This window comes from Leucopleurus acutus, assembly GCF_964270905.1.
Source record: "Leucopleurus acutus genome assembly, chromosome: 16".
NCBI classification, from domain to species: domain Eukaryota; kingdom Metazoa; phylum Chordata; class Mammalia; order Artiodactyla; family Delphinidae; genus Leucopleurus; species Leucopleurus acutus.
The window spans coordinates 16,257,218-16,275,559 of NC_139158.1; the positions used below are offsets into that span (position 1 = coordinate 16,257,218).

The 18,342-nt window shown below is 53.4% G+C and overlaps 1 protein-coding gene across 2 annotated transcripts; it reads left to right on the forward strand.

Moving 5' to 3' along the window:
• Positions 1-6: 6 nt before the first annotated feature.
• Positions 7-18,088, forward strand: TAOK2 (TAO kinase 2). 2 transcript variants are annotated; one of them, XM_082858162.1, is made up of 19 exons: positions 7-537; positions 3,604-3,770; positions 3,949-4,020; positions 4,111-4,212; positions 4,711-4,756; positions 4,889-4,985; positions 5,137-5,250; positions 5,357-5,448; positions 7,526-7,619; positions 7,714-7,795; positions 8,598-8,765; positions 8,940-9,200; positions 9,400-9,561; positions 11,022-11,387; positions 11,473-11,676; positions 11,988-12,227; positions 15,335-15,547; positions 16,505-16,687; positions 16,770-18,088. In XM_082858162.1, the coding sequence occupies exons 2-19, from the start codon at positions 3,639-3,641 to the stop codon at positions 17,289-17,291; spliced, it is 3,150 nt and encodes a 1,049-aa protein (XP_082714288.1). In that variant the 5' UTR covers positions 7-537; positions 3,604-3,638; the 3' UTR covers positions 17,292-18,088. The 2 variants fall into 2 exon arrangements, with proteins under 2 accessions (XP_082714288.1, XP_082714287.1); XM_082858161.1 differs by lacking the exons at positions 15,335-15,547; positions 16,505-16,687; positions 16,770-18,088 and having other exon boundaries at positions 11,988-13,777.
• Positions 18,089-18,342: the final 254 nt, after the last annotated feature.

Here is an 18,342-nt window from a genome sequence, read left to right on the forward strand (position 1 = left end):
CTCGGGGTAGGCCCCCTGTCGGTGGCCGAAGACCTGGGGCTCAGTCCCCTCGGTCCCGAATTTACGGGCCTGACCCCACGCTTCTCAAATATCCGGGTCTCAGCCCCTGAGATTCCAGATATCCGGGACTCGGGTCCCAACCTCTCTAAACCTGGGGCTCTGTTTCACAGGGTTTCAAATATCTGGGGTTCAGGACCCTGCGTGCACCAGTATCCGGGGTTCATTCCCCACGAGTTCAAATATCAGATTCGGCCTCCCCCTGTTCAAATATCTGGAGTTAAGACCCCACAATCAGAAATCCGGGACTCAGCAACTGTCGCCCTCGAGGAAAAGGAGGACTGGACCGCGAGGTCAGATCAGGTTGTCACCCCCTCCCCTCCAGGGGAGGCTTCCCGGGCCCGCCCCTTAGGAAGGGCGAAAGCCGAGGAAGAGGTGGCAAGGGGAAAGGTCTCCTTGCCCCTCTCCCTGCTTGGCAGAGCCGCTGGAGGACCCCAGGAGGAGGCGGAGGCGCTGGGGCACCATAGTGACCCCTACCAGGTGAGACACGGGCTGCAGGGGCGCGGGTCCCTGTGTCTAGCTTGAGAAGAGAGGGTGCTGCTTTCTGGGAAGCTGGGCCTGGGTAGGCTCTCTCCTCAGGATGGGGAAGCCTAGCTGGGCCAGTGGTCAGCCTCTGGCTAGCCTTGCCTTCTGCTGCCACCCTCTTCCCCTTCCTTTTCCCTTCATTATGTCTGGTTGATGAGGGACCTCAGGTGACAGGGTCTCTGATGTCACGGGGGTCACACCCTAAGGTGCTTGAGCTAATCAGATGGATTTGCACCCTTCTGGTTTTCTGCCTGTTCACTTTGCCCCTCACAGCTACCCCTTCATGATTGTAACTCTCTTTCCTCTGGGGTGTTAATTCCCATGCCTCTGGTCCCCATGGTGGGTCTGCTTATCTGTTTTTTAGGCATGGTCTGCTTGGGTTTCTTGTCCTTTCAAGGAAGTGTATATGTGCATTTGTGTTTAGGGGTGCTTGGCAGTATTTCCCCCAACTATTGTTACCTTCCAGCCTCTTGCTGTGATGGTATAAGTAATCTAATTTGTCAAGCGATTTATCATTTACAAAGTGCTCTACATCCATTCTCTCATTCATCTCCCCCCTCATTATCTGGTGAGGGGGCTCTTTTACTGCCTTCTTCCCATTTTACAGTTGAGGCTATTGAGGCCCAGAGAGGTTGCCCAAGGTCACACAGCAGCAGAATAGGATTGGAACCCAGGTCCTTGAACAAGTCTTACCTGTGTTCCATACCTGTCTCTTGTCATCTCTTTTCTTCTGTGCCTAGGTTTAGCCATGGGTCCAGAAGAGAATGGATTGGGGTGAGATTTAAGAATGGGAGAGAGAAGAGCTTCCTTTTTAGGAGGCCTATACTCAGAAGCTTTTCCTGATGGGAGGCTCTGGCCCCTGCCTTCTGCCTCATGGATTTTTCTCTCCACTGTGACCTTCATCTTTACCCTCATCCCAGTCTTTGGCCTGGGTTCCTGAGAGGGCCATCTCTTGTGACAAATGATAGTGGTGTCTCTTAACAGTTAAAGCCAAGCTGCCGGGGGGTAGGATGATCCCCAAAGTATTAAAACCTTGTCGTGGCGACTCTGGAGGCAGGGAAGGAAAAATCCATATGCTGAGTGTCTGCATAGTGTTCCTAAGTACGAGATCTCATTAAAAATTTCACAACAGCTCCACGCTGTAATCCGTTTTACTGAAGAGAAGACCAAGTGTAAGGAACTTACTCAAAGCCTTGTTGCTGTATATTGCAGATGAAATGCACTGGTAGTGAAGCTTAGGGCGGACAGGCTTGGGTTTCCTCGTCTGTAGAATGGAGGTATTGTCCATTTTAGAAGGTGGTTATGATTTAGCACAGACCTTGGTAATCACTCAGATGTTTGGTGTTTGAGGAAGAGGCCCCTTGTGATGTTTTGCTGGCATCTCTTATATGTGACCTGGGGTCCTCAGTTGGCATTCTTGGTTGGGTGCAGGTAAAGAGGTCAAGAAGATTCCTTTGGCAAGCTGTGAGCACCTGCCTTTGTGTGTGGGTGTGTGGTGGGGGTGAGGGGTGCTTGGCAGGGTTGCTGGCAGAAGAATGGAGAAAGGGGCCTGCTTTGAGCGGCCTGGGAGCTGCTTGGGCTGGGCTGAGGGCAATCAATCAATCTCCTAGGCTATTCTGAGCCCTCTGCACCCTGGGGGCCCACCAGAGAGTCAGGCTTACTCCTTGCCCTCCAGCTTCCAGTGGGGCTGAGGAGACAAAATCAACAACACAACAGGAAACAATGTGTGGCAGAATATAATTACATGCTAAATTGTTAGGTGCTTTTAAGGAGCTAGAACTCTGCCCTGGGAGTTTAGCTCTGCTGAAAAACTCCTTTGTGCCTAAATTCCAACAAGTGCTTATCCAGGAGTTTGGCCTGGAATCCCCTCAGGAGGTCTTGGCTCTGATGTACTGCTGGAGTTTTCAGTACATTTCTGGCAGGGTGTTCTAGGAGTTCTTCCCCCCAAGGGCTTGGGGTAGTCAGGGGAGGCTTCCTAGAGGAGGGGGCTGAGCTTGGGGTGAGTTGTTGAGAGAGTGATGAGTACACAGGCCTGACTGGAGAGGAGAAGATCCTGTTCTCTGACCTTGGAGAAGTCCTTCCTTTCTATGCCTCAGCGATCTCATCCATGAAATGGTGATCCTGATCCTGCCCTGCTTGTTTCATAGGGCTATTTTGAAAGCATAGTGGTAGAGGACCAGCTTTGGGCAAGTCACTTAACCCCTCTGAGTGCCTTTCCTCATCTGTAAAATAGGGGTAATAGTAACACCTCATAAGGTTGTGGTGAGGATTGAATGAGAGATAATGCATGTAAGGTGCTTACTGTATATGCTTAATAAATGTTCTTTGTACTGCAAATGTCCTGTACCTGTGTGTGTTGCGTGTGCCATTGGACTGGACAAGTAAGGCAGCCCAGATCGCAGGCCCCCAGAGCCAGACACCATTTCTATCCCTGTCCTTCCCATTCTCGATCTCCCGCTTGCCACAGTGTCCCTAGCCCTTTTTGAGAGCGAGTCTCCTGGCCCCTGTGGGCCAGTACCCACTTGTAACAATGGCCGGATTTCCACTGCCTCCGGCCTTGGCTGTTTCCTGCTCTCTTCCAGAGTGTGAGAGGTTGAGGGAGGAGGGGGCCTCAACGCCAAGGGGAACAGGAAGGTACCTGGAAATATTTGGGGCATGGGACTTGTGGGACAGGACGCTTGGGGATCTGGGGTTCTGGCTGGGAGGCAGAATCTTTTATTCTTGAGGTGAGATTTAGGGGCTGTAAGGAAGTGGAACTTGTTGAGGGCTGAGGGGTTGGTGAGGATGCTGAGCTCCCAGTCTTCCTTTAGTTTTAGGGACTCCAGGGACCCGGCCCTAGTGCAGTCGTTGCCAGGGCAACTTCATTTTTCTTTTTTCTTTTTTTTTGAGCTTTGATATTGTTCCTAATCTCCCCCTGCCCTTCCTTGGTAGTGCCTCCCCCTCATCGGAACTAGGGGAGGAGGGGCCCTTTCTCTCTCTGAGGGCCCCATCTTTGTTCTAAGAGTCCCATCTTTTCACCAGGTTAAGCCCCACTCTCAGGGCCCCCAGGGGCCACCATGCCAGCTGGGGGCCGGGCCGGGAGCCTGAAGGACCCTGATGTGGCTGAGCTCTTCTTCAAGGATGACCCGGAAAAGCTCTTCTCTGACCTCCGGGAAATTGGCCATGGCAGCTTTGGAGCTGTGTACTTTGTGAGTTGAGGCTTGGGAGGGTGGGGCAGGGACTGTCTTCCCACTGTGGACCTCCAAACAGCCCTGTACACTATTCCACCACACCAGGCTTTCCTGCCCTCTCCTGCTGGGCCAGCAAGTCTTCCTGCTACCCAGTGCTCACTGGGGGCCTTCACTACCTTCTGGTCTGGTCCTCTAGGCCCGGGATGTCCGGAATAGTGAGGTGGTGGCCATCAAGAAGATGTCCTACAGTGGGAAGCAGTCAAATGAGGTAGGTCAGGCTTGACAGACTGGTAGGAGGCAGGGGACCCCCGGCTCAAGATGCAGGCTAAGTAAGCCTCTCCTCCCCTGACCTTCTCAGAAATGGCAGGACATCATCAAGGAGGTGCGGTTCCTACAGAAGCTCCGGCATCCCAATACCATTCAGTACCGGGGCTGTTACCTGAGGGAGCACACGGCTTGGGTGAGCTGGCCCCCTGACTCTGCCCTGATCTTTGTACTCAGTACTCAGGCCCATCCTTATCCTGGTCTAGTCTCTTAGGTGGGCCCTGTTCAGGGTGTTGTTGGGCAGATCATGGGAAGGAGGAAATCTTTCCCAACCTCTGCAGTCCTCAGACAAACTCATAAGCAGCACTGTGTGTCCAGAGGGAGAGGCTGAAGAATGACATAGACTATTAGCAGTTGAAAGGGGGCACATGGGCTGGGAGAGCTGGAGATTGAACGATGGGATTCAGATGGAGATGGTAGTGATGTCTTGGGCTCTTTCTAAGGGAGGCCCTGACTCCAGGGACTTCCCCCCACCCTCTCGTTTCCCCAGTTGTCGTTTCTCCCTGTTATTACCTTGGGACCATTGCTTGAGTAGAGGTTAGGCAAGGAGGCCCTCTGTTTTGGATCTCTCTCCAAGGGAGATAGGCCAGGAGTGGCCAGATCTGCTGATCTCTGACCCTTGACCCTTCCATAGCTGGTGATGGAGTATTGCCTGGGCTCAGCTTCTGACCTTCTAGAAGGTAAGTGATTCTTTGGCCAACAAGTGGGAGAAGGGAGAAGAACAGAGAAGCCGTAGGGGAAGGGTTAAGGGAAGATAGTTCCAGTCCCACCCTTGGGCTCCCTCAGTTTGATGTTTTTCCCTTACTCCCCAGTGCACAAGAAGCCCCTTCAGGAGGTGGAGATTGCAGCTGTGACCCACGGGGCCCTTCAGGGCCTGGCTTATCTGCACTCCCACAACATGATCCATAGGTACAAGCAGTACTGACAGTGGCTGGGAGGGGGTGCTCTTTACACCACTCCTCATTCTGCTGGGCTCCAGTCTTCTTGGAAACTTGGTGCAAAAGCCCCTGCCCAGCCTTTCTGAGATGCATGTCTTATCCTTGTGCTTTGCCTTTGGCAGGGATGTGAAGGCTGGAAACATCCTGCTGTCAGAGCCAGGCTTGGTGAAACTGGGGGACTTCGGCTCCGCATCCATCATGGCACCTGCCAACTCCTTCGTGGGCACCCCATACTGGTGAGTGGGAGTGGTGGTGAATGGAGAGAGCTCCCGGGATGTTGGGAGCAGGAGTTGGCAGGGTCTGGGCGGGTGATTAGCCTCTCTCTCCTGACCATTCTCCCAGGATGGCTCCAGAAGTGATCCTGGCAATGGATGAGGGGCAGTATGATGGCAAGGTGGATGTCTGGTCCTTGGGCATAACCTGCATCGAGCTGGGTAAGGACATTCTCCTCTTGGCTCCTTATCCTCTTTTCTCTCCACTCTTTTCTCTTTTTCTTACTATCCCCACACCATCCCATCCTCTGAGGCCTCCAAGCATCTGTCCATTTTGAGTCTACCCTTGATCCCCAGTACAGGCAGCTGTCAAATCCTGCCATTTCTTAGACCTAAAGATTTCATAACATTCATCTTTTCTTGTCCACTACTCTAGTTCTAAATCTTTTTTGAGTGCCCACTGTGTGCCATGCACTGTGCTAGTAGGTTCTGGGGGTAGACCAGGGAATGAGGTTCTTGCCCTCTTGGAGCTTACATTCAAGTTGAGGAAATAGGCATGTTTTCTTTCAATGTAAGAAAAGCTGAATGGAGAAGATATGGGAGCAGTACAACCAAAAAACAAGGTATTTGACCTAGTTAGGGGCTGAGGAAGGTCTCCTTGTAGCAGAGATGTCTAAACAACCACAAGACAAATAAATAGGGAGCTTTGAAAGACTGTAGGGAAAAGTATTCCAGACAGAGGAGCATGCCTGGGGAGCTGAGACTAGCCTCAGTTGTTTGGAATATTGCGTGTGTTAACGAAGAACAGTGAGTGATAAGGCCAGAGAGTTAGGCTCAGTGAGTTCACGAGGTCTTGAAGCCATGTTGAGGTTCTCATCTCTGCCAGCCAATGCTATTGAAACAACTGTTTTAGTGAGATAATGTTTGTAAAGCCCCCAACATGGTGCCAGGCACAAAATAGTTGCCCAAGAAAGAGATGTTATCAGTTACTCTTACCAACAATTTCCTGCAGTGATCTCTCCCACTGCCAGTCTCTTCTTCCTTCCAGTCTCTTTTACATCAGAGAGATGTGCTGTTGTTTTCTCTTCTCCTCAGAGCCGTCAGTGGCTCCCCATTGCCTTCAAGACTGAAGCCATCCCCATCCTTGTTTCCACCAAGCTAAAGGCTCTGCTTCCTAAAGGCTGGCTTTCCTCTTAACAAGTTCTGAATTTTTCCTCTTAATTACCTTTGTTTGTATTGTTTCCTGTGCCCAAGGTTGGAGATTTGGACTTGCCTTTCCCTCCATCTACACATGTCTACATTTACCATTTAAGGCCATGACCAGATAGGCGATGGAAATATGTGAAGCAGGCCAGGTATAAGAAAAATCTAGAGCTGTCCATTTTATTCCTAGTTTTTGGTGGAGACATGGGTGCAGGGAACTATTTCTCTACTATTGAAAAAACCCATCAATCTCTATTATAAATGACAACGGATAGTATCAGGGAAGCAATATGGAGGAGACTACAGCAAACTGGAGGTTGCTGTTCCCACCTGAAGAGGGCAGCTGTTGCTTAGCTCCAGCCCATTGTTATGCAGGAATGTAGGCTCCATTTCACCAGATCTAAGTTTTTAAGAGAAACTGGAAATTTAGGTTATTATTTCACTATTATTATCAGAATTTAAAAATCACTGTTTAGGCGAAAACCAAAACCAACACAAAGCATTTGTCTGGGCCACAAGGGGCTTCTAGTTTGTGACTTCTGATCTGAGGCCTGCCTCCAATATCCCTTTTTCCAAAATAGCTTCCCTGAATCCCCTGCGAATGTACCAGTTTGAAGTCCCACCACACCCAGCTTCCCAGCCATTTACCTGTTTTCCTCTTGTGCCAATTAGCACTTTGAACTTGATGCTATTTGTTCAATCCTATTTAATCTTCCCTATTAGAGTGGAAGTTCCTTGAGGACAGGGCCTGTCTATTGTTTTTCATCTTTCCCGTAATACTTTAGCGAGTTTTTTGCTCTGATTTGGCACCTAATAAATACTAGTTGGGTCAGCAACTGAATGTGCTTTCTTCTGCCTTCATTCGTGCTTTTGCATGTGTTATTTTCTTTGATACCTATTCCACCCATGTGCAGTGGAGAGGATGCGTGCTGCGTCTTACAGAGGAAGGATTAATTGAGATTATGGGAATTGCTCAGGGTCATGGAGTGAGGAAGTCAGGGAGCTGGGGTGTGAGCCCAAGTCTTCTGATTTCCATTCCAGTCTCCTCTGCCCACCTGCCACCTCTCACCTTCTCCCCTTTGACCTTTCTCTGTAGCGGAACGGAAACCACCGCTGTTTAACATGAATGCGATGAGTGCCTTATACCACATTGCACAGAACGAGTCCCCCGTGCTCCAGTCAGGACACTGGTGAGGACTGGGATTCCTGGGCCCGGGGTTAGGCCATAGGGGTAAGGCTGCCTGGCTCACGCCCTCCCCACCCTTCCCCTGCTGTGACTTCTAGGTCTGAGTACTTCCGGAATTTTGTCGACTCCTGCCTTCAGAAAATCCCTCAAGACAGACCAACCTCAGAGGTTCTTCTGAAGGTGAGGGCTCACTGGCCTAGCATTCTCCTAGAACTGTAGCTTGTTGGAGCCACAGAAACCCCTCAGTGAAATTAGTGAGTCCTGATTCTTCCTCCACTGAGAACTTCATTTATGAATTCCCACCCCCATCCCCAGTGCCCAGTGGACTCTGTGTTTTGCAAGGTTTTGTCTACCAGATTGCCTTTATTTATTAAGTAATCATTTGTCTTCCCGTCTTTTATTAATCAAAGATATATATAATTGCCAGCCAGAATTTCTGGCCAGTGTGCAATAACCAGGGTTACCACACCAATCTGATGTAATTCAAGCCAAAAGCCTGTGTAGCCTTGTCGTGGGGAAATGTATGATTTCCCTTAGGGGTTTTTTGAGTTATCAAAAGTAGAGGGGCCCCCATTCCCTTCAGAGATCCATAGGGGCCTAAGGACCCCTAGTTGGGAACTGACTTAGATTGTCTACCCTGACCTACTTGTTTTATAATTGTGGGATGCTTTATGAGGCCCAGAGAGGCCTCATGACATGTCCAGGGGCACAGAGCACTTTGATAGAAGACCTGGACTAGAATCCAGATCTCCTGGCTGTTCTTGCCTGTCAGCCATGCCTGGAGGAACAAGAGACTGTGTGGGGAGTAGAGACGGGGTGGTAAAAATTAATGTGGGAGGAGGGGTTGGGACAAGGCCAGCATCAACCTGTGGTGGGCATGGGCCCCAGGGGAGTGCCTCAGGCCAGAGGGAATGCCAAGATTCACGGGATATTGGGATGCGGGAGATGCTTGGCGGCAGGCCTCAGTGCTCTCTTCCCCCAGCACCGCTTTGTGCTCCGGGAGCGGCCACCCACAGTCATCATGGACTTAATCCAGAGGACCAAGGATGCTGTTCGGGAGCTGGACAATCTGCAGTACCGCAAAATGAAGAAGATACTGTTCCAAGAGGCGCCCAATGGCCCTGGCGCTGAGGCCCCAGAGGAGGAGGAGGTGACCCGGCTTGCCCTGCCACCCTTCTTCACCACCATGTTGTGCTTGCCTCCTAGTGGTTGCTTGGCGCCCCTCCCCACCCTTCTCCATACCCCCTGTCTCTTTGTGCTACCTCCGTATGCACATCCCTTGTCCTTCCCCTTCCCTGCCCAACAGCCTGTGTCCTATCCACAGGAGGCAGAGCCCTACATGCACCGGGCCGGGACGCTGACCAGTCTAGAGAGTAGCCATTCAGTGCCCAGCATGTCCATCAGCGCCTCCAGCCAGAGCAGTTCAGTCAACAGCCTAGCAGATGCCTCTGACAATGAGGAGGAGGAAGAGGAGGAGGAGGAGGAGGAGGAGGAGGAAGAAGGCCCTGAAGCCCGGGAGATGGCCATGATGCAGGAGGGCGAGCACACAGTCACCTCCCACAGCTCCATCATCCACCGGCTGCCGGTATGCAGCTCACCCTGAGTAGGCCTGACAGCGGCAGGGCCGAGCCCCAGCTCCCCTTCTCAGGAATCACCTTGGTTCCCTGCTCTCCCTCCCATGTGTGACTGCTCCTTCTCTAAGTCTGCCTGGGTCTCCAGGGAACTCCCTGTGGGCCCATTGACCTGTGAGCCTTGGGCATTCCTTCCACCTTCCCTTCCTCTAGGGCTCTGACAACCTTTATGATGACCCCTACCAGCCAGAGATGACCCCAGGCCCTCTCCAGCCACCTGCAGCCCCGGCTCCCACATCCACCACCTCTTCTGCCCGCCGACGGGCCTACTGCCGCAACCGGGACCATTTTGCCACCATCCGTACTGCCTCCCTGGTAAGTGCAGCCATCCTGGATGCCCCAGACTATCTAAGTCCAGAAATGACTTTCTCCCTGTGGCATATGATTAAGTCCAGATTCCACCCTCACTTTGTGTTGCTGTCTCTTGCCTTCTCACCTCGACCATCTCACCTAAACCCTCCCCTCTCCCCTCCCTTCTCCCAATAGACTATTTTGGTCACATTGCCCAGCTCGTACTCCATTTTTGTGGCTGGACTTAAATAGCATCTCCTGGCATGCCTTCCCAGGCTCCTGGCCAGCCAGGTGCTTCATATCCTGTGCTGTGGTACTCCTGAACAGCATGATGACAGGTTTGCTGGATTCTGTGCCCCTGGAGGGCAGAGATGGTGTACAGGTACCTGCCTGTGCCAGTAATTGGCTTTCAGGCCCACACACATCCCTGTATTTAATCCTTCCAGCTCTTCTGGGAGGGTGAGGGTATGATCCCATTTGTGAGATGAAACAGCTGTGACTCAGGGGGGGCTACCTTTGGTGCTTCCCAAATTCTGTAACCAGGACCTTGGTCCTCTCTTAAAGTCACAGCGATGTTTTTCTCAGTTCATAGGAAAAGGGGTATACTTTTCCTAAAACATAGTTTTTCGTCCATACTTTTAATAAACTTTTAGATTACATTCCTGTTCAGTTGTAAGCTTCGATGGTCCCCTTGGAGGCCACTGGTTGGTCTAGTATGTTCTTGTAGCCTCTGCTTATGGCTGGTGGTTCTTTTAGGACAACTCTTCAGACCCTGTGATGCTTGGTGCTTTGTGGTACTGTGTAGAGAGGTCTGTGATCACCAGGGGTTTGGCCACCTGGACTAGTTTGGGGTACATTGACATAGCCCCTTGACAGTGGGATCTGAGCTCAAACTTCAGATGAGGACATCCAGGCCCAGTGTTCTTGTTATTCCAGTGTCCCATGGTCCATATTCTGGCTCCGTATCTGAGCTGTAAAGGGTCTTCAGTGTTTGCTGAAGGGGAAGGAACCATCACTTACTGGTTCAGAGTGTTCTAGACACTATTACATAGGTATCAAAGTTAATCTCCCCAGCCCCCTGTGAGGAGGTGTTATTGTCCCATTTAATAGAGCTAAGGCTTAGCAGCAGTAACTTGCTTGAGGTCACATGGTTAGTAAGTGGCAGAGCTGGGATCTGGTCCCAGGTCTGTCTGATTCTTTCATTCTTTTGAATTAATCTGAATTGTTCCTACTTTTATGCAAAACCCTGTGCTCAGCACCTTTTCTTGTTTCATTCAGTCTCACCAACCTCTGAAGGAGATATGTCCATGATCCAGTTGAGGTGGCAGGCTCAGAGAGGTTAAGCATGAGGAAGATATCAAATGAGAATTAAACCCATAAGGCTAACACTCACGTTCTTCCCCCATAGAGCACGAAGACTGTGTGTGTTAATAAAATGGGGGCCAGGGCTGCGCCCCACTTCTCATCCTTTCTCCCGCCCCCAGGTCAGCCGTCAGATCCAGGAGCATGAGCAGGACTCAGCCCTGCGGGAGCAGCTGAGTGGCTATAAGCGGATGCGACGACAGCACCAGAAACAGCTGCTGGCGTTGGAGTCGAGGTTGAGGGGCGAGCGCGAGGAGCACAGTGCACGGCTGCAGCGGGAGCTCGAGGCGCAGCGGGCTGGCTTTGGGGCTGAGGCCGAAAAGCTGTCAAGGCGGCACCAGGCTATCGGTGAGAAGGAGGCGCGAGCTGCCCAGGCTGAGGAGCGTAAGTTCCAGCAGCACATCCTCGGGCAGCAGAAGAAGGAGCTGGCTGCCCTGCTGGAGGCGCAGAAGCGAACCTACAAACTTCGGAAGGAGCAGCTGAAGGAGGTGGGATAGGGCTGCAGCAGTGGGTGGGGTTGATGGAGGGTGAGGCGGGCCCTGACCTCCTTGCTCTCCTGCTGCCCTTTCCTAGGAGCTCCAGGAGAACCCCAGCACACCCAAGCGGGAGAAGGCTGAGTGGCTTTTGCGGCAGAAGGAGCAGCTACAGCAGTGCCAGGCGGAGGAGGAGGCTGGACTGCTGCGGCGGCAGCGCCAGTACTTTGAGCTGCAGTGTCGCCAGTACAAGCGCAAGATGCTGCTGGCTCGTCACAGCCTGGACCAGGACCTGCTTCGAGAGGTAGGCCACCCCCTCCCTGTTCCCCTCCCAGATCCCAGGCACCTACCCTTTTCCATTTGCCTCACTTGTGGTTGTCTTTCCCATCTGCCCTCATTCGTGTCACAGCTCGGCTTCTCTTCGCTTCTCGTGCCCACTAGACCCTGCTAGAGTTCCCAGGCCAGCTAGGAGCTTGGCTCCCTTACACCTCTCATCTACACCCCTCATCTCCCCACCCTCGGCTCCCTCTGCCAAGGAGTCCTGGGCCTCTCACTTCCTTGACACCAACAAGGCTTTCTGACCAGTTTCTGGGCCCTGCCTCCCTTTTGCCTCAGGACTTGAACAAGAAACAGACACAGAAGGACTTGGAGTGTGCATTGCTGCTACGGCAGCATGAGGCCACACGGGAGCTGGAGCTACGGCAGCTCCAGGCCGTACAGCGCACGCGGGCTGAGCTCACCCGCCTGCAGCACCAGACGGAGCTGGGCAACCAGCTGGAGTACAATAAGCGGCGTGAGCAAGAGTTGCGGCAGAAGCATGCGGCCCAGGTTCGCCAGCAGCCCAAGAGCCTCAAAGTACGTGCCGGCCGGCGCCCCCTGGGCCTCCCGCTCCCCATTCCTGGGGCTCTGGGGCCACCTACCTCAGGCACCCCTAGAGAAGAGCAGTCCTGCTCATCTGGCCAGGAGGCAGACCAAAGAATTCTGGGAGAGGAGGAGGAAGCAGTTCCAGAGAGAAGGATTCTGGGGAAGGAAGGGGCTGCCTTGGAGCCAGAGGAGCAGAGGATATTGGGGGAAGAGCCAGGAACCCCTAGTCCCAGTCCACAGAAACATAGGAGTTTGGTTGATGAGGAGGTTTGGGGGCTACCTGAGCAGGAGATAGAGGAGCTTAGAGTTCCATCCCCGGCACCCCAGGAGAGGAGCATTGTGGGCCAGGAGGCATCCGGGGAATGGAGGTTGTGGGGGAAGGAGGATGGTAGCCTCTTGGATGAGGAGTTTGAGCTTGGCTGGGTCCAGGGTCCAACATTGACCCCAGTCCCTGAGGAGGAGGAGGAAGAGGAGGAGGGTGCTCCATTTAGGACCCCGAGGGATTCTGGAGATGGCTGTCCCTCACCAGACATCCCCCCTGAACCCCCTCCAACACATCTGAGGCCCAGCCCTACTAGCCAGCTCCCTGGACTCCTGTCCCATGGCCTCTTGGCTGGACTCTCCTTTGCAGTGGGGTCCTCCTCTGGCCTCTTGCCCCTACTACTTCTGCTGCTGCTCCCACTGCTGGCGGCCCAGGGTGGGGGTGGCCTGCAGGCAGCCCTGCTGGCCCTTGAGGTGGGGCTGGTGGGCCTGGGGGCCTCCTACCTACTGCTTTGTACAGCTCTGCACCTGCCCCCCAGTCTATTCCTACTCCTGGCTCAGGGCACCGCACTGGGGGCCGTCCTCAGTCTGAGCTGGCGCCGAGGTCTTATGGGTGTCCCTCTGGGCCTTGGGGCTGCCTGGCTCCTAGCCTGGCCAGGCTTGGCTCTACCTCTGGCAGCTATGGCAGCTGGGGGCAAATGGGTGCGGCAGCAGGGCCCTTGGATGCGCCGGGGCATCTCTCGACTCTGGTTGCGCGCTCTGCTGCGTCTGTCGCCCATGGCCTTCAGGGCCCTACAGGGCTGTGGGGCTGTGGGGGATCGGGGCCTATTTGCACTCTACCCCAAGACCAACAAGGATGGCTTCCGCAGCCGTCTGCCTGTCCCTGGGCCCCGCCGGGGTAATCCTCGCACTGCCCGACACCCACTAGCCCTGTTGGCAAGGTTTTGGGCCCTGTGCAAGGGCTGGAACTGGCGCCTGGCACGGGCCAGCCAAGGTTTAGCCACCCGCTTGCCCCCCTGGGCCATCCACACACTGGCCAGTTGGGGCCTGCTTCGGGGTGAGCGGCCCAGCCGTATCCCCCGGCTGCTACCACGCAGCCAGCGCCGGCTAGGCCCCCCTGCCTCCCACCAACCACCACCAGAGACTCTAGCTGGGCGGAGATCCCGAACCCGCCAGTCCCGGGCCCTGCCTCCCTGGAGGTAACCAACTCTAGCTTCTCCCCAGCCCAAATCTAGAGCATTGAGCACTTTATCTCCCACTACTCAGTGAAGTTTCTCCAGTCCCAGTCCTCTCCTCCCTTTCACCACTCCTTCCTCGGTATGCTTCCCCACCTCACCCCTAGCCCTTTGGGCCTCTAGACAGGCAGCCTCCTCCACCGTGGAGTCCGGAGATTATATTTTGTGTTCTCCTGATGCTCCCCCCCACACCCTAAGTTATTGCTGTTCTCCCACTGTGTGTGCTCATCCTCACCCTCATCGACTCAGGCCTGGGGCCAGGGGTGGCAGTGGGTGGGAAGAGTCATGTTTTTTTTTTCTCTCTTTGATTTTGTTTTTCTGTCTCCCTTCCAACCTGTCCCCTTTCCCCCACCAAAAAAAGAAAAAGACAAACACAAATAAAATATCTGAGCGGAACTGTACCTTTGGCCCAGGCTGCCTCTGTCTGCTTTGTCCTGCCGCCTAGCCTCCCCGGTATGCCCCCAATCTGGACCCTTGGCCCCCAGTTCCATGACCTCTTCACCCCATCTACGTTATCTCAACCCCTTTCACTCCTCAGCCTCATCCTCTCTACCTTCATAGCTTCGTTGCACCATGACCACCACCAGTTCAGGGGTCTGGGCCCCTGTTGAGCTTCTCCAGAACTTCTTGGTCCCACAGTTCCCCTGTTTGTGGATTCCTCCCCGAGAGTCCTCAGGTTCTGGGTCCTTTTGTCCTCATTCACTGCCTTTCCTCCCAACCCACTCCCTACGTGGTTGCCTTCTGTCTGGGAGCTGAGTTTCTCTCCTGGCATCAGGCATTACCCTAGAGGGCTGGGGGGATGGCACTGCAAACCGTCCACAGTAGGGGGTGGTGAGTTTGGGGGCCCAGACAGTGTGGGGGCTGCGGAAATGGGGTTGGTTGTGGGCTTGGAGTGGGAGCTGAGTATACAAGGGGCCGGGCTGGAATGTGGATATCTGGTCAGGGTGGCAGCTGCTGGCCTGTTGAACTTGTCGGGCCCTTTCTGGCCACCTCCTTTGCCCCTTTCCCTTATGTGACCCGAGATGGGGCCACCCATCTTATCCATTTCTTAGCTTGGTGCTTATCCTTCCCTCCCTCCCACCCTGAGGTGATGAACCTGGGACTTCCTCTGTCTTTCCTCAGCTGTGTTGCTGTCTTCCATGTGTGTGTTGAGTGACTTGGTTTTCTCACTTGTTCATATTCTGTATCTGCTCACAGGCGTCTATCTCTAGGTTGTATTTTCTCCCTCTTTGCATGGTCAAAGCTTCTTGTGTGCACTCAATACTCTCAAGATTCTCAGTTCCCTGTCCATGAACTCTCCTGCTGTTTCTTGTGAGTTTTCCACCCAACTCTATGAACGTGCTCTTGGAAGATGTCTTGTTTTCTTTGCATCTCTTGCCCATTGAGAATCTTCCTGATCTCTCTCAACACAATCCCATCTCTCCATGTCTGTCTGTATACAGCTCCCCCCGCCCCCTCTGTCTAACATGTTTTCTGTTTCTCTCCCTCTTCTCGTCTCTGCTTCTGTCTCCTCTCCTCCTCTCTTTCTTCTCCCTTTCCCCTGGTTGTTCCTCCTCCTCCTCCCCCCTGCCCCCATCTCCCCTTGGTCCGTCCACTGCATAGTCTAAGGAGCTGCAGATCAAGAAGCAGTTCCAGGAGACGTGTAAGATCCAGACTCGGCAGTACAAGGCTCTGCGGGCACACTTGCTGGAGACCACGCCCAAAGCTCAGCACAAGAGCCTCCTTAAGCGGCTCAAGGAAGAACAGACCCGCAAGCTGGCAATCCTAGCTGAGCAGTACGACCAGTCCATCTCAGAGATGCTCAGCTCACAGGCGGTGAGGCCTGGGGTCCAGGGAGGGAGCGTGGTGGAGGTTGGCCTTTGTATTTCCAGCTTAGCTGTGGGCACTGCAGGTGGGGGGTGTAGACAGAGATAGGGCTTTTTGCTCTTGGGAAACTCAGATATTCTTCCACTGTTGGTATTCTCTGCAATGGTTTTACTATTTCTCTTTAAGTATTTTCTTAAGGTCTTGACAAAGCCAGCCTGCCTACTCCACCCAAGAACCACCAAGGAAAGAGTGGCTGTAATTTTTTCCTGGGCCTGAGTTAGTTTAATCTGTGAACAGGGAACAAATAAAAATGATTGTGGCCCTCAGGCCAATTTGCTCAGACTTCTGGAGGATTTTGAAGTTTGCTGTTCTAAAAGTGATCACACATCACACTGGAATAGGCCACTTAAAATAACACTGTAAAAAGTAGAAGTGTTCTTATTCATTGCCGTTCCCTCACCTAACCCACCTCTCAGAGGTAACTGTTGTTAACAATTAATTGTATTTTAGATTTTTTCCTATGCATATTTAGAAAATTATATAATAATTTTAAACAAAAGTGGCATCATTATATACTGGTCTCTAACTTCTTTTTCCACCTTGTATTTCTTGGACATCTTTCCATGTCAGTACACATATCTCATTTTTTAAGAGCATAGAGTTTTCCATGGTATGGATGTATCATAATTTATTTAACCCATCCCTTATCGGTGGACATTTAGGTTGTTTCCAGTATTTTGCTATTACAACGCTTCAGTGAACACCTTCGAGCACATGTGCAAGTATACCTGGGGGATAAATTCCTGGAAGTGTAATTGCTGTGTCACAGGGTATGACGACCTTTCATTTTGATAGATGTTGAGACTGGCTGCTTCTTGAAACCTGAGGGCCCAGGCCTGCTGGGGCAGGGGAGGATTGTGGGGGTAGGGGAGGAGGCCCCAAAAACTTGCTCTACCTAATCTCTAGCTGCGGCTTGATGAGACCCAGGAGGCAGAGTTCCAGGCCCTTCGGCAGCAGCTTCAACAGGAGCTGGAGCTGCTCAATGCTTACCAGAGCAAGATCAAGATCCGCACGGAGAGTCAACACGAGAGGGAGCTGCGGGAGCTGGAGCAGAGAGTAGCTCTGAGGCGGGCACTGCTGGAGCAGCGGGTAAGAGGGCTGGGCTTCCAGGATGGGGTGGGGAGGGCAGCCCCCACCCCGGACCCTCTGACCTCTATTCTGGGTGCCTCAGGTGGAAGAGGAGCTGCTGGCCCTGCAGACGGGGCGCTCTGAGCGAATCCGGAGTTTGCTCGAGCGGCAGGCCCGTGAGATCGAGGCTTTCGATGCTGAGAGCATGAGGCTGGGCTTCTCCAGTATGGCTCTGGGGGGCATCCCAGCTGAGGCTGCTGCCCAGGGCTATCCTGCTCCACCCCCTGCCCCCGCCTGGCCCTCTCGTCCTGTTCCCCGTTCAGGGGCGCACTGGAGCCATGGCCCTCCTCCACCAGGCATGCCCCCCCCAGCCTGGCGTCAGCCCTCTCTCCTGGCTCCCCCGGGTCCCCCAAGCTGGCTGGGGCCCCCAGCACAGAGTGGGACACCCCGTGGTGGAGCCCTGCTGCTGCTAAGAAACAGCCCCCAGCCCCTGCGACGAGCAGCCTCTGGGGGCAGTGGCAGTGACAATGTGGGCCCACCTGCTGCTGCAGTGCCTGGGCCTCTGAGCCGCAGCACCAGTGTCGCTTCCCACATCCTCAATGGTTCCTCCCACTTCTATTCCTGAAGTACAAGGTGGATAAGCCGATGAATGAGGCAGGGGTGGGTGGAGCCTGATCCTGGAGGCTGTAAGCCTGAGGTCCATCCAAGGGTGGGGGACAGGAAGTTGGCTCCAGCTCCCCTCAGACCTTATCTCATGAGCTTCTTGGGCTGGCCAGTGGCCCAAGGCCAGCTTGGGCATAGGTGCCTCAAGGCTGACCAGGAGCTTCTGCCTCCCCACCATGGTGCCAGGGTTTCTCTCCATCACAGCCTCGGGAAAGGAGGGAGATATGCGTGTCAAATATTCATCTAGTCCCCTGGGGGAGGGGAAGGGTGGGTCTAGATATATTATATAAAACGAACTATACTACCCCCTGGAATGGGGCCATGGACTTGGGGACGCCAGGCCCCCCAGACCTGGGATGTGACAGAGCAGGTCTGGGGCCTGGGGTGGGGAGAACGGGAGGAAAAGGTCTTCCTGAAAGAAAGATCAGGATGGGGTCTTGGGGTCAGGATGCCTGGGTCTCTCCATTCCCCTGTTGCTGTCTGACGTCCTGTGCCGTCTTGTCCTTTATCCTTTTTTTTTTTTTTTTTTAAATGAGATTTGAGCTGGGGCAGGGGAACAAAAATTAGAAGGGGCTGCGCCCAGGCCTGGGGGCAGTCATGAGAGCCCCTCCCAGCTACGGGGCTGGCACAGAGCCCCATGGCAAGCTTTTAATAAACTGTTGGTTATTCTAACAGATCCCAGGACTCACCTTTTCTGTCTAAGGTGTATGTTAAGGAATGTTCAGTGGCAGGTGATAGTGTTACTTGTATTTAAAGAGAACTCACTGGGCTGTGTAACTAAAAATTTCAGTGACTTTACTGACTTTGGACATGACTGAATCCAGAGCTTCAAAGGAAGTCATCAGTCGCTGGACCTCTGCTTCCCTTTGCTTTGGCTTCAGATTTTCAGGAAGGTTCACCTTACCCACAGGCCCCTGGCAGCTCCAACCTTACAACCTGCCAACAACCTCAACAGCAAGAATTCCAGCAGTCCTGAAGTGACTTCATTGGTTTGATCTGTAGCCAGAGGCCTG